This window comes from Canis lupus, chromosome 5, assembly GCF_003254725.2.
Source record: "Canis lupus dingo isolate Sandy chromosome 5, ASM325472v2, whole genome shotgun sequence".
Taxonomy (NCBI): domain Eukaryota; kingdom Metazoa; phylum Chordata; class Mammalia; order Carnivora; family Canidae; genus Canis; species Canis lupus.
In genome coordinates, this window is record NC_064247.1 from 55,030,738 (window position 1) to 55,044,413 (window position 13,676).

The 13,676-nt window shown below is 44.6% G+C and overlaps 1 protein-coding gene and 1 long non-coding RNA gene across 7 annotated transcripts in view; both read right to left on the reverse strand.

Annotated features, from left to right (window-relative positions):
• Positions 1–427: 427 nt before the first annotated feature.
• On the reverse strand, positions 428–5,899 carry LOC112647066 (uncharacterized). The gene is made up of 3 exons (XR_003128046.3): positions 3,659–5,899; positions 3,320–3,437; positions 428–1,035 (listed from the first exon to the last, which is right to left on the reverse strand). It is a non-coding gene; the product is annotated as an uncharacterized LOC112647066 (long non-coding RNA).
• Positions 5,900–12,142: 6,243 nt separating this feature from the next.
• The window catches only part of TCEANC2 (transcription elongation factor A N-terminal and central domain containing 2), a 36,448-nt gene continuing 34,914 nt past the window's right edge, over positions 12,143–13,676 (reverse strand). For all 6 annotated transcript variants that reach the window (XM_025427708.3, XM_025427707.3, XM_025427704.3 and 3 more), the window contains exon 5: positions 12,143–13,183. In XM_025427708.3, coding sequence (XP_025283493.1) covers positions 12,995–13,183 — 189 coding nt within the window. In that variant the 3' untranslated portion in view covers positions 12,143–12,994. The remainder of the gene's footprint in view (positions 13,184–13,676) is intronic.

Below are 13,676 nucleotides of genomic sequence, written 5' to 3' on the forward strand. Positions count from 1 at the left end.
ATCCCTGAGGGACAGGTCACAGTGTGGGAAGGAATGGAGAGGCAGGAGTCTCGCTCGACACTGCCGTTTTGTAATCTCTTGTTTTTCTTTTTCCTTTTTCTTTTTTTTTAATAAAGATTTTATTTATTTGATAGAGAATGCATGTGAGCACAAACATGGGGAGCAGCAGAGGGAGAGGGTGAGGGAGAAGCAGACTCCCCACAAAGCAGGGAGCTGGAAGCAGAACTCGCTCCCAGGACCCCGGGATCATGACCTGAGCCAAACGCAGATGTTCAACCACTGAGCGCCCCCAGGTGCCCCTGTAATCTCTTGTTTTTTCAGTAATGGTGGGGAAGGGTGTTCAAAATAATGCACTTAAAGCACTTAGCACAGTCTTGACATAATACTCTGCAAATGTTAGCTGATGTTGTTATTATACATATTATTATACATATTATTATATATCAGTTTTTAAGAACTCTGTTTCTTTGTGGAAAATGACTCCCCCCCCCCCAAAAAAAAAACCCCAAATGCTCCTTAATGGAGCTAAAGAGGAAGAGGCTAAAGCAAGTAATGCTTCTTAGCCAGAAAATAGGAGTTTCATGGGGCCGACAGACTCCTGCCTTTGACTTGGCTTCTTGCTGAGTCAGGTGAGGCTGACACATGAGCAGCTGGAGGAGCACCACAGCTTCGCTGGAAGGCTGGCCAGCTCAGGAAGCACTTTGGATGCCTGTCAAACAACCAGTCCACGGCCCTGGGCTTCGTACCTATCTTTGTGGCTCGCTGGCTGAGCAACCTTGGGCAAATCACTGAACCTCTCTGAGCCATCAAATTGTCACTTGATGAATGACAATGATATGCCTGGGCTTTACAGGGCAGCTGGGAGACTTTGAGAGTTACAGAGCAGCGTCCATGATCACATTTTCATCTTCATCATCATAAGGCATTTGGGCTTCATCAGGCCAATGCGTACCAGTACCAGGCTTCCTGCCAGCTGTGCTAAGGTTGGATTCGAGTGCCTAGAGGGTCACTCTAGAGGCCAGTGTGGAGCAGGGTCTGGGAGGGAAGAGCAAGATGGGGACCAGGAAGTATTATGTGTGTGTGACCCTCCCACTCCCACTCCATCTGGCCTTTCTGGACAACACCATTAGCCATGAATTGAACTAACCCAGCAAAAGGATGGTTCTGGATTGCAACAGGGAAACAAAATCTGAATGTAACTAACAGAGCTTTACCTTATCCACTTGCCTGGGATGGTATTTATGCTAATCCTATTCCAAGCAAAAGCAACTCAGACTAATAACAACCGCTCAGCTCTGAGTTCCACACCATCTGTCGGTCTACACACGCTGGATTAGGCTTTCCTGTGTCGCGCAGACAAGGCTGCTTGGCTGTGCGGGCACTTGGGGGCCAGCTTGAAGTTGCGGAGGGGGAGCCCCTCACTCAGTACATATGTACGGAGTCCTGCTGGAGGCTGAGCCCTGAGCCAGGCACTGGAGACCCAGAGGAGGGACACACAGGGTCACTGCTCCTAGGAAGTGTGTGCTCTGGTGGGGGTACACCAGAGAAAATAAACAATAAATGAGTATAGTAAGTCAGTCAGTCAGTCAGTTGAGATGGGGTTAAATCCTATGGAAAAAAAAAAAAAGCCCCCATGTGTCAGAGAATGGCTCCGGGGTTACAGCCTAATTAGAGAGGGTGGCCAGGGAAGACCTCTCAGAGGAGGTGAGACTTGCATGATAAGAAGTCACCCCGGGGTGGTCCCAGTGTGCAGGCAGAGGCAACAGTGGATGCAAACACCCCAACAGAGGGCCATAGTTTAGAAGTTTGACAGAAGGCCAGAGCAGAGGGAGCCAGGTGTTGGAGATGGTGCCAGAGATCAGGACACTGGGGACCTCATAGGCCACTGTAGGGGATGTGTGATGAGAGCCACCAAGGGCTTTGGACAGAGGAGTGACATGACCTACAAGTCTGTTCCAGATGCTCACTCTGGCTGCTGGGTGGAGAACCGACTATAGGAGAGGTAAGAGTGTCCCCAAGGAGACAAGGTCAGAGGCTCTGGCTTTGGGATGTGGAGAAGAATAGAGGTCTTCTATTCAGAGGTCACATTTTGGAGCAGTGAGAAAAAGAGACGGAGCCAGAGTGCCCAGCACAGCCTCCTGCATGTAGCAGGAGTGCACTCTGTCATGGCTGGGGCTGTGATGATTTGATTCTCCACCACACAGCCCCTCCAAAATAATAACTTTGAAAACTCCTGATGTTTGATCAGCTCAAGTACTGGCTCGGAGGCCCCCTGCTAACCCTGGGTGCATTTTCCCTTGTGGGTTGTCCTCCTATCATGTCCCCAAGGCCACGTGGGCTGTTTACTCTGAAGTGAACCTCCCATGGGCCATGAGTTTTCTGGCTCTGAAGCAATCCAATCCTTAGTGCTTCTTCGGGGCGCTCTGCTCACTGCATCAGGCAGGAGAGGATGGGACTCTTGCACAGATAGAGATATACTGATGCAGCACAATCTACAGAACCATGAGAAAGTCACGGTTGATGGCAGGCTTGGCCCATCTCCTGCATGGTGAGATCCCAGGCAGGACCTCACCTGGTGTTCTAATACCCTCATTCAGCGTGTGTGTACCAAGCTCCTGCCCTGTGCTAGACCCTGTGCCAGGAACACAGCAACTAATCAGACACCGTCTCAGCCCTAAAGCTCACATAAGGTGGAGGAGTAAATTAATAGTGCCTGATGTGCCATACGTGCTCCGGATTTGCTGATTAACAGCTACCTGTGTGGTGAGCCCTTCATACTGTACCTCTACTTTTACTTAAGTATTTCCTCATCTCGAAATCATAAAAATTTCATTCAGGCCTTCACTTCAGACTGTCCCCTGACTCATTCCCCACTCTCACTTCTGGCTATTCTTTCTCTTTCTGCCCTTTGGCTCCAGGCACATCACACATGTTACTGTTCCCTGTTCTTTGATATTTCTCTGGCATGCATATACCTTTCCTTGTACCTAGAACCGCACTTGTCCCATCCACTCCCTGCTAAACTCCTATTGATATACCCATTAAAGCCCAGCTCCAGAGGCAGCATTTTTTTTGCAAAGCCTTTCTGATGCTCTCCAGATTGGGCCTCTCCGCAGGCACAATCAAGCCCTTGCCCCATGATGCTCCCACAGTCCCTCACCCATTCCTATGATAGATTGCTACGGATTGAGGACTTGATCCCCTCACTGGATGATGAGCCAGGACACAGAGCCCCTGTTGGTTCTGTCTCATCTCAGGGCCTGGCAGAGAGGAGGGAGATATTCAGCAAGCATTTTTGTTCACAGGGGTAATAGGGCACCTGTGTGGCCATAGTAGAGATAGAGGCACAAGCATGAGGCCGGAGAGGTCAGCAGACGTCCTAGAATGAGGCCCTGGATGACAGGCCTCGGGGTAGATATCAGCCACTGGAGAAAAAGCTGAGGGAGAAGAAGAAAACCATATCCCACTCAGAGAGGTGAAAAAGTAGGACAGGAGAACTATTTGGGGTTGTGATAGGGGATATAAATATTGATTATGTTTACGTGATGCTCTCAAGGGCTATTAACTCTGGGCTCATTTTCCAACATAAATAAGAGAAATAAGAGAAGATAACCCTTGCCATTAAGGACGTCAGGTCTATTAATAGGAAACAAAATACCTGTACATACAAACATCATCCCCTTCTGCACCTTGAGACCATTTTATGATACACTTTGTTATTCGGATGTGGGGATGGAGTCCTGGAGGGTTGAAATAGCTTGTCTAAAGTTGCTAGTTGAATAGCAATGAGCCAATGATTATCCTACTCAAAGGCAGTCATGAAGAGCTGTGGAGGGAAAAGTCTTGCCAATCACAGAATTTGTGTCTCATACAGCATGATTGTTTGTATGTTTTCTGCATTAAAAACATTACAGTACATGAATTTATATTCACTGTGAAAAAAATTTGATTGGATTACAACCCAAAGTATAAAATAAATACATGTGAGTCCATACTGATAGGTAGGTAGGTAGGTAGGTAGAGCAAGAAAGAGAGAGAGAGAGAGAGAGAGATAAAGAATGGACAAATCTTCCTTAGGGAAGAATTCCAAAAAATTTATGTAGATACTCTACCCAGGAGGTGGAGTTTGATTACTACCACCTTTGAGTAGGGTCTGGTGACTTCCCCCAAAGAATAGAGTATGGAAAGTGAAAAAGAGTAACATTTGGAGAAGCACTACCCTACCCAAGCCATGGAGGTTAACACTCCCAGTGATAACTTACCTGGCTATCCTGTACCTCTAGGTGTGCTGTGACAGGAAGGGGAGCTCACCTCTGGGATATTCTTCCTCAAAACCCATGACCCCAGCTCAGTCAAGAGGACTTCTTCAGACAAACCTGAACTTAGGAGCATTCTACAAAATACCTGGCCAGCCCTGCTCAAGACTGTCAAGGTCATAGGAAACAAGGAAAGACCGGGGAATCGGGCAGAGAGCAGAGAAGTCTAGGGAGGCATGACTAAATGCAGTTCAATCACCGACTGAATTCTAGAACAGAAAAAGGGCATTAGTGGAAAAACTGATGAAGGCTGAACGAAGCCTGGAGTTAACAGTAACGTAGCAAGGGTGACGTTTTCATTTTGACACACGTGCCACACTACAGTACAACGTTAACAACAGGGGAAACGGGGTGAGGGGCAGATAGGAGCTCTCCGTATTGTCTTTGTAACTTTTCTGCAAGTCTGAAACTATCCCCAAATAAAAAATCTATTTTAAAAAATTCAGGTAAGCAGAGAGTGTGTCCCTCCTCCACCATGCCACCCAAAGCCTCTCTCTACATCAGGTACACATGCATACATACCTTCTTCTTCAATATGTTCCTGTGTTTTTTTCCCCCTTACTTAAGTGGTCCACACTGTACTTACTGCCCTGTGACTTCCTTTTTTCACTGGACCAAATGCGTCAATGGCCTCTCCACATCAGCAGATTTTCAGTACAGATCTATGCTGTCCAATACAGTGGCCACCGCCACATGCAGCCACTGAACATTTGAAAGCGTAGTTAGCCCAAACTGAGATGTGCTCTTTAGTGTAAAATACACATCAGATTGCAAAAAAAAGAATGTAAAATATCTCAGTAATTTTTATGCTAATTACATGTTAAAGTGATAATATCTTCAGTGTATAGAGCTCGAACATATCATTAATTTCATCTGTTTCTCTTGATGGTTTTTAATGTGGCTCCTGGGAAGTGTAAAACTACACATGTGGCTGGCTTGTGTTATATTTCTACTGGACAAGTGATGTTACGTGGATCTAAATTCATTCTTTTTATCTGCTGCTTAGTATTCCAAGTTGTGAAAGTACCACAACTTATTTAACCATTCTTTCTCTAATGTAAATTGAGATTACTTCTAAAATTTTATTACTGACCATGTTGCAATTAAATTTTTCTAATGCCTACTTCATGCACTCCTGGAAATTTTTCTAGAGTAGGGGTTGGCAAACCAAGGCCATAGACCAAATGCCATCTACCACGTACTCTTCTGAAGTTTTATTGGCACACAGCCACACTCACTCATTTACATATCATCTGCGGCTGCTTTTGCACTACAGCATCAGGGTTGAATGGTTGTGAGAGACCATATGGCCTGCAAAGCCTAAAATATTTACTAACTGTCCCTTTTTAGAAAAGTTTGCTGACATCTGATCTAAGAGTTATCAACAATTAGAAGAGCTCTGTTGCAGGTCCAGTTCCCTGGAAAGTAGACTGTGAGATGGGAGATTAGCATACAGCAAGTTCATTAGGGATTGTGTGCCCTTATGATTTGGTGGATCTGATACAATCCAGCTTACAATGAGCAGCTTTGGCTGCACAGTCAAAAACCACAGGTCCTGCCAAATCATGTGGTTCACACAGCATGGCTGCTTGTACTGTTCAGTGCTTCTTCCATGGTGTACACTCTCTGGTGGGTGTTAGCATGGAATACATAGAACTTCACACTCGGTGTCCACTCTCATAGTCCATCCATGAGCCTGTACCCCAGATCTGTCCCCGATTTTCTAGTTTCATCCTTTCAGACTCCTAACCAGCCAAGCCATTCACCACTGCCCATCATATCCATGTATCATCTAACCATGGGCCCCCTTTCTTTCCAGAAAAGGTAGATGACAGCGTGTAGTATCCAGAGCTTGTCCACTGGAAGGATTTCTTCCTCTGCCATCTTTCAAGGACACTGCAGTGGGGCCTGCAGTGTAGCAACAGTCTATTTTTGGCTTGCTCACACAAACTGAGCTGACCCACCCATGAACAAAGCTTGGCTTTTTTTTTTCTCCTCCAGCTGGATCTAAGGAGCTCCTCAGGCAGCCATAGGTGATATGAGGGAGAGGCACTGGTGCAAAGATGGAGGAGGACATAAATGTCTGGGCCACCTGCTCCTGCAACTGTCTTTTGCCCTCTGGCCCTGCTGTGCCCAATCCCAGTTGTACCATGTCTATCATAATGAATTGCTGCTGACCTTGTGTGACCTTATGATTTGGTGGGTTTCACAGAATCCAGCTTATGAGGAGCAGCTTTAGCTGCATGGTCAACTCGATGATCTGCAGTCATATGATCTGTCTCTACCAGAACACTCAGCAAATCAGAAGTTATGTTTTGAAAACTGTATTATTCTTGGTTACAGAGACATGGCCCTGTTCCAAAACCCCAGGGGTCTACATTGTCTCCTACTAGGCCTCATCATAAACTCTGTGGGTATCTTTTTCCACTACAGATACCTCAAGTACCATGGGTTCTTTCAGGTGATAAGGCTACTTGTGCCATAGCCGGGATCTGCTGCTGAGCCCCTTCCCTCTCTGGGCCATCCAGAACTGGCAGCCTTCTGTGTCATCCAGAATATGGGATGGAGCAGTATTCCCAGGTGTGAAATATGCTGCCTCCAAAGCCCAAAGGGGCCCCCTCTCTGCCATTGTGGTTTTTTTTTTTTTTTTTTTTCTTAATGGGGGAGTGGGAGAAGCAGTCATTGTCTTTTCCTTTGGAGGACATGTCCCTGGCACATTCCAGACTACTGGTCCCTACAAATATCACTGAGATATCAGGCCTCTGAATCTTCTTAATGTTTTCTTCTGCTCTCTGCAATGTATGTGTCTCACTAAGGCTTCCAATATACATGTTGTTCATTGCTCATCTGGCCCAATGTGATGTTCTGCAAGGTTATCTAGGCAGGATAGGTCTCTTCTCAGACTAGGTTGTGAGAGAGCAGGAAGGTTAACAGCCCTGGGGCAAGACTGTCCAAGTGAATGTGAACTCTTTCTTTCTGATAGGGAAGGACATGAAAAACATTCACCAGGTCAGTAGCTACATAACCATGTACCTGAGGACAAGTTCAATGTGCTCTAGGAAAGATGCCATGTCTGGCACAGCAGCTGCCAAGTAGAACTACCACTTGGTTGATTTTGCTGTAGTCCACGGTCACCTTCCAGGATCCATTTGATTTGTGCAGGGGCCGGTGAATGGAACAGAGATAATGAGATCACTGTCCCCAAATCCTTTAGGTCTTCAAGGTTGGCATTAATCTTTCCCATTCCCTGTTTATTAGTAAGGTTGAGCATCTTCTAATATGTTTATTGGTTTATTTCTTTTTCTTTGAATTCCCATAATTCATAATCATTTGTCTGTTTCTTTCATTAGACTGTGAGCTTCTTGGGGCCAGAGACTATGTCTCATTTATCCCAGGGACCCCTGGACCTGGCTTGTAAGAGCTCAACAAATATGCAGTGAATAAATGATTTTAACAGGATGAACAAGCAGCATTTGATTGGACATCCTGGGCTTCCTGGATCTTGAAACTAAGCTCCTTAGCTTATGGGTAAGCCTATCCCAGACAGTAATCTTATCATTTTGGTTGATTTAAAAGAAAATACAATGTCATCCAATCAAACCATCTCTCTTTTGAAACCAAGGCAGTGTCACTGACCTAATCGAAGCTCCCAAAGCCTTGTTTTCTGGATGGACTCCGTTTGATAGCAATAATGGGCAGTAACAAGCTGAGCCCCCGCCCCATCTGGCTGTGATAAACGCATCCAAAACACATTACAAATCTCAGAGTGAGGCTCTGAGGCCTGAGGCTGCAGCAAAAGAAAACCAAGGTTGACAAGCACAAGTTTAAGAACCTGATATTCTATAAATGAAAAAAGGCCAGCTGCCTGTTCCTTTACCACTGAACAAAGTAAATGCATTATCTGAGCTTCCTGCCATTCTTCAAACCTGGGACTCTAATGATATCTGTTTGGTCAACTCGAAACTTCATTTGTCAAAAAAAAAAAAAGATCTCGCATTTACTGAATCTCAAGTGTGTCTTTCCTTTATGTTAAGTTTTTGGTTTAAAATTTTTAAAAAAATTTTCTTAAATATGCTTACATTGGAACATTTTCATCTTCATAAAACACATACCTTATATAGGTCCCTCACATCCTCAAAAACTTCTCATCCTCCCATTATCTGAAGGCCAACGTCCAACTCCTTCCTGCACAAGGCCTCCGAGGCCCTGGCTACTCCCCCCTCCATTTCTCTTCACCATTTCTAAGAACTTTATGCTTCCACTACACATATAATTTTGCCTCTACTGAAATAAGCCATGCACTTTACACGTGCTTTTGCACACACACACTGCTCCCTCTGCTAAGAACTACTACTTATCTTTTGAGATTTGGTTCAAATATTATCTCTCTAGAAACCTTTCCTTCCCCTAGAATGGTGCTGATCATCCCTTTTCACACTTTTTCAACATTTTAAATAAATATCTATAGTCAATACTTCATATCTTGTACTATAATTATTTACCTATGTGTCTGTCTCCCCACCAGACTAAGAGTTCCCCAAAGGTAGAAATTCTATCTCATATATTACAGTTTCTCCAGGGCCAGTGCAGTTCTGGGCAACATTTGCTCACTGAGTGAATGAATGAAAAGCTCTAGTCCCTACCCAAGGGCCCAGGACTTCCAATTTAACCACAAGAAAAGGACCAATAAGCTACTGGAGCGGACTCTAACAGTACTTAATTTCCCAATTTCCTCTAGCAACAGAATACACTTAGAAGACATATTCATGCCTAGACTCACAGGTAACTCAAGGTCCTAGGAACCTCTCTTAACCCATTTCGGGAGCTGACCCCTTTCACTGAGAACAGGTTGGAGCTCAGAGGTGCTTCCTAGTGGGTGGGCAAACTTATGTCGGTGTCTGCGAGCCTCCTTCCCTTTGGCAAGCACTCAGAATAGCTCCATTAACGTTCATGGAAATTCTGCACATGCATCAAGGAGAAAACAGCCACAAATAACACAGCCTGCTTTCCAAATCTCCAAAGCACATCTCTGCAATCATTTCACTTTCTAACCATCACCACTGAAGGCTTTCAGCCAGACAGCAATTTGTTTTCAACTTACTCTGGGTTCCTCAGTTAGCAGAACTCTTTGGATGTTTATAAATGAAGCTTCCTCCTTCCTGTCCCTCTCCCTGCTCCAGCTTCTCTTCCACACAGCCCAGTAATGAGAAACTAATCAGTTCCTGCAATCAGTCCAGACTCCTTCACTTTGTGCTCGAGACCCTTCACATTTGTCTTGGTCCTTGCCTTTCTCTCTGGCCTCATCTCCAGGTACTCTCCTGCATGTGTCTTCTACTCTAGCCATACCAATTACCTCCCAGGTATCACAGTTCTGGGGGCTTTCCCTAGACCTTTTTTTTTTTTTTTCTTTTTTAAACCTTATTAAAAATGAGATTGGTCCTAAAAATATAGAAAGAAATAAATTTAAATTCACAAAAAACTGTACATTATCACATGGCAAAAACAGGAGTTTTTTTCTCTAGACCTTTTTTTTTTTTCTTTTTTAAACCTTATTAAAAATGAGATTGGTCCTAAAAATCTGGGGGCTTTCCATACTCTGCTTTCGCTGCTGGGCATATACCTCAACCACCGAAGTACCTACTTCTGCCCTTTCAGACTGCACCCAGGTATCACCTCTTCCAGGAAGCATTCCCTGGTTGGATTAGATGACTTCTCTGTATGCCTACAGCTGGTCATTCAACTGTTCAATAAATAGTTATGAAGACCTAGCTTGTGACAGGCTGTTCTAGGTGCTGGAGGCACAGCAGGAATAAAGCAAAGGGTCTGCTATCAAGAAGCTGAAATTCTTAAAGGAGGTGGAAGTAATAGGCAATAAAGAAATAATAAACTGTGTCAAGTGGGGGATAAATACTCTGAAGAAAAATAAATTGGGGTAGCGTATTAAAAAATGATTGAGAGAGAGGGCTATTTTATTTAGGGTAGTCAGTGAAGGCCTATCTGATAAGGCAAGCAGAGATCTGAATTGAGTGATGACAGGAACATGCAGATATTTATGGAAAGAGCATTGCGATCAGAGGAAGAGTTAAGTACAAAGGCCATGAGGCAAGAACACGTCTGGTGTGTGTGTTTGGAACAGTAAGGGAGTCAGTGGGACCATAAAGGTGTGAGAAAGGGAGACAATATTAGGAAATGAGGTCAAAGAGGCAGCCAGGAGCCAGATCACATTGGGCCTTGTAGGACATGGTAAGGGCTTAGGATTCTACTCTGAGGTGGAAGCCACTAGGTTTTGAGCAGAGAAAAGATAGAATTTGTTTTACATTTTAAAAGGTTCATTCCAGCTACCTGTGGATAACAGACTATAAGGGGAACAAGGGTGGAGGCAGGAGGGGCACAGATACCTGGACATCCATTAATTCCACTCATGTATTGGGTACTACTATGGGACAAGCACTAATCTAAGGACAGAAGATATCCAGATGAGTCAAACAGGATTTCTGAATTCTGGCAGGATTTCTGAAGGAGGTTACAATCGAGTGGGGATAGAATCAAAAGCATAGCCACAGAACCTGTGGGTATGTACAAAACAGTATACAAGGAATTATGGTAGGGGCAGCAGAGAGAATTAGATAGACAGTAGCATTCTAGAGAAAGGAAGCAACTCATGAAATTGCTCAGAGTGGGAAGGGGGAGATGATACCATGGGATTTCCAGTTTTGCTATGTCACTTTGTTTCTAGCATAGGGAAGTCAGTCTGAAGAGGCTGAGACTAGAGGCAGAGGAACCATTGAGGAGGCCATGTGGTCATCTGGATAAGAGAGGATAAAGTCCTGAAATGTACTAGAGATGGAGAAGAGACAAGAGATTCTAAATCTATGTGAGAAACGAACAATCAGGACTTCGTTGAGTTTGGGGGTGGGGGCGATGAGGAGCCTAGGCTGACCGCCAGGTTTCTAGCTCAAGTACTAGTATTGCCAAGTGAAAGAAAACGTGTCACATTTGAGATGTCCACGAGACATCTAGGAGATATTGCCTGAAATTCAGGGCACAGGTATGGGCTGAAGATGCCAACTGGAGTGTCATCCGTGTGTACACGATGCCTAAGAGCATGAACAGGATAAATCAACCAGGAAGACTGTACATCAAGCAGACCCCAGTTCTGAATTGTAAATCTGCCACTCACCATCTGTGTGACCCTGAGCAAGTTATTAAACCTTCTGAGCCTTACTTCCCTCATCTTTAATTAGGTATTACTATGATTAATTTTTTAAATGTCTCCCACAATGCTGAGCACGTGGTTAAGTGGTCAATTATTATTCTAGCTCCAATCATTATGAGCAGTGGGGAACTGAACAGAATACTTCTGCTTGGTAGCTTCTGCTAGATATCCACAGTGCCCTGAGAAATGGGTGCTCAGTAAGTAGGTACTAAATAAATGAAGACATCTAAAAAACTGAAATAACACTTACAAATACAACAGGTGAAAAGGTTAAGCAGGATTTTTAAAACACTACATAAAGATCAATGTAAACGCTAATAAATTATCTTCGGAAGGACGTCTGGCACTTAGAAAGCAGACGTTAGCTCCCTCTCTTTTGTCTGTGCTTTTAACTTAGCCCCTCTTTTTTTTTTTTTTTTTTTTTTTAATTTCAACTTCCTCCATTCTACGGACTTCTTTGCAGATTATAAACATGCTCTAGTCTCCTCTAGCCTAAAAAGCCTTTCTTGGGTCCTGCTATCACCCTCAAAGTCTTGTCCAATCATTCTTTATTTTCACCAACTGTCCCCTTTCTCAACTTCGAACACTTTTCAATGAATAGGCCACAGCCTTTGTTGTAGACAAAAAAACCCTCCCAGTTTATTACTTTAAAAGAGCAAATACATTTACATCATTGTTCAAGCAAGCTTATACAGAGGCATTACAGAGGCATTTCATTTTAGAATATAGGTGCATTTTTTTTTCTACTATGGTAACTCATTTCAAGAGAAATTTCATTATGTATCTTCTACAGAGCCCGAACCCAAGAGCTAGCATATTCAAATAAACCCCAAGGTGTGGGGAGGCTTCTGGCCAGCTCCTCATTAGAAGCCTCAGCATGGGGGCTCCAGAGACCAATGCAGAAGGTCTTCGAGGGAGAGCTGCAATGTTCAGATAAGTGAGTTCTGGAAAGAAGGGGTAGTTGGCTGGCTCCAGCAGGCTCACCCCTGGGGTAGAGCAAAGAGAACAGACAGGGGAGTTCTGAGAGGCACGGGAGCTGTCTAAACTCAGGGGGACGGGACTGAGCAAGCAGCCGTGGTAATTGAGTTTCAGTTACCTGCAGGGTGGCGAAATAAAGTAGTTACTTCATCTGCCTGACATGGGGGAGTTTAGAGGTGTCCTTGGCATACTCCCAGTGAAATCTGTCACCCTTTCCCTGGGCTAGGTGATGGCAACCGTACTGTGCTTCCTAGTGACAGCCAGCCATGTCCCGTTAGGCAGCACAAGCGCACTACAGCTAATGAAGCCTCTCCTGCAGGCCTGGCTCCCAGGGCTCTCTGCATCCTCTGTCTGAAGGAATGGCACCATGGGAAAATTTAGCACCACCAGCAGCAGCCATCACCCAAACTCAAAAGAGTCTTTGAATGGCAGAGAGAGGCCCATTTTGCTTTCTGCCCAGCCCAGCTTTGGAACCATCCTCAGGTCATTTTTTGTGGTTCTGTACAAACGTGCCGACTGGCAGTGAGCCGTTCTTCACCTGAGCCCGGATTTCAGCTTGGTGCTTTAATGTGAAGACCAGGGCTCTCACCGTCCGCCGGTACGGCCCATTAATGAGGCGGGAGCAGAGATGAAACGTTTCCCGCTCAATATTTTCAACCAGTAGGTGATCCATCTAAAAAACAGCAAAATTATCAAATTAGGGCCTTGCATTGCATAAGGATTAAAAGCAAGAGAGGCTGGAGCACTCTGCTCAGAGGCCTCCATTAATCAACTGAAATTCAAGGACATCTACTTCCTGTCACAAGAGAAACAGGAAGAGCAAATTAATTCCACCCTAGCAATTAAGGAACAAGGCCATGTGCTTTGTGACAGGGACCTCATTCACAACCCCTGCCGGGTGGTAATATTTGCCATTATAACAGGAAACGGGCCTGAACTAAGCAACGGGTACTGGGCCCTGTACTTTACCAACCAGGAAACCAAGACCAAGGATAATAAATCAGTGTAACAGTTTATACTTTTTTGGGTTTGTTTTAAAAGTGCCTTTTAACCCCTTACAGCATTTCAGCAACACTGGGTCTGAGTCTTGATATGTGTGTAGAGCAGTTGATAAATCACTTTTCACATTTAATGCTTACAACTGTTACTACTTCATGTTCTAGATG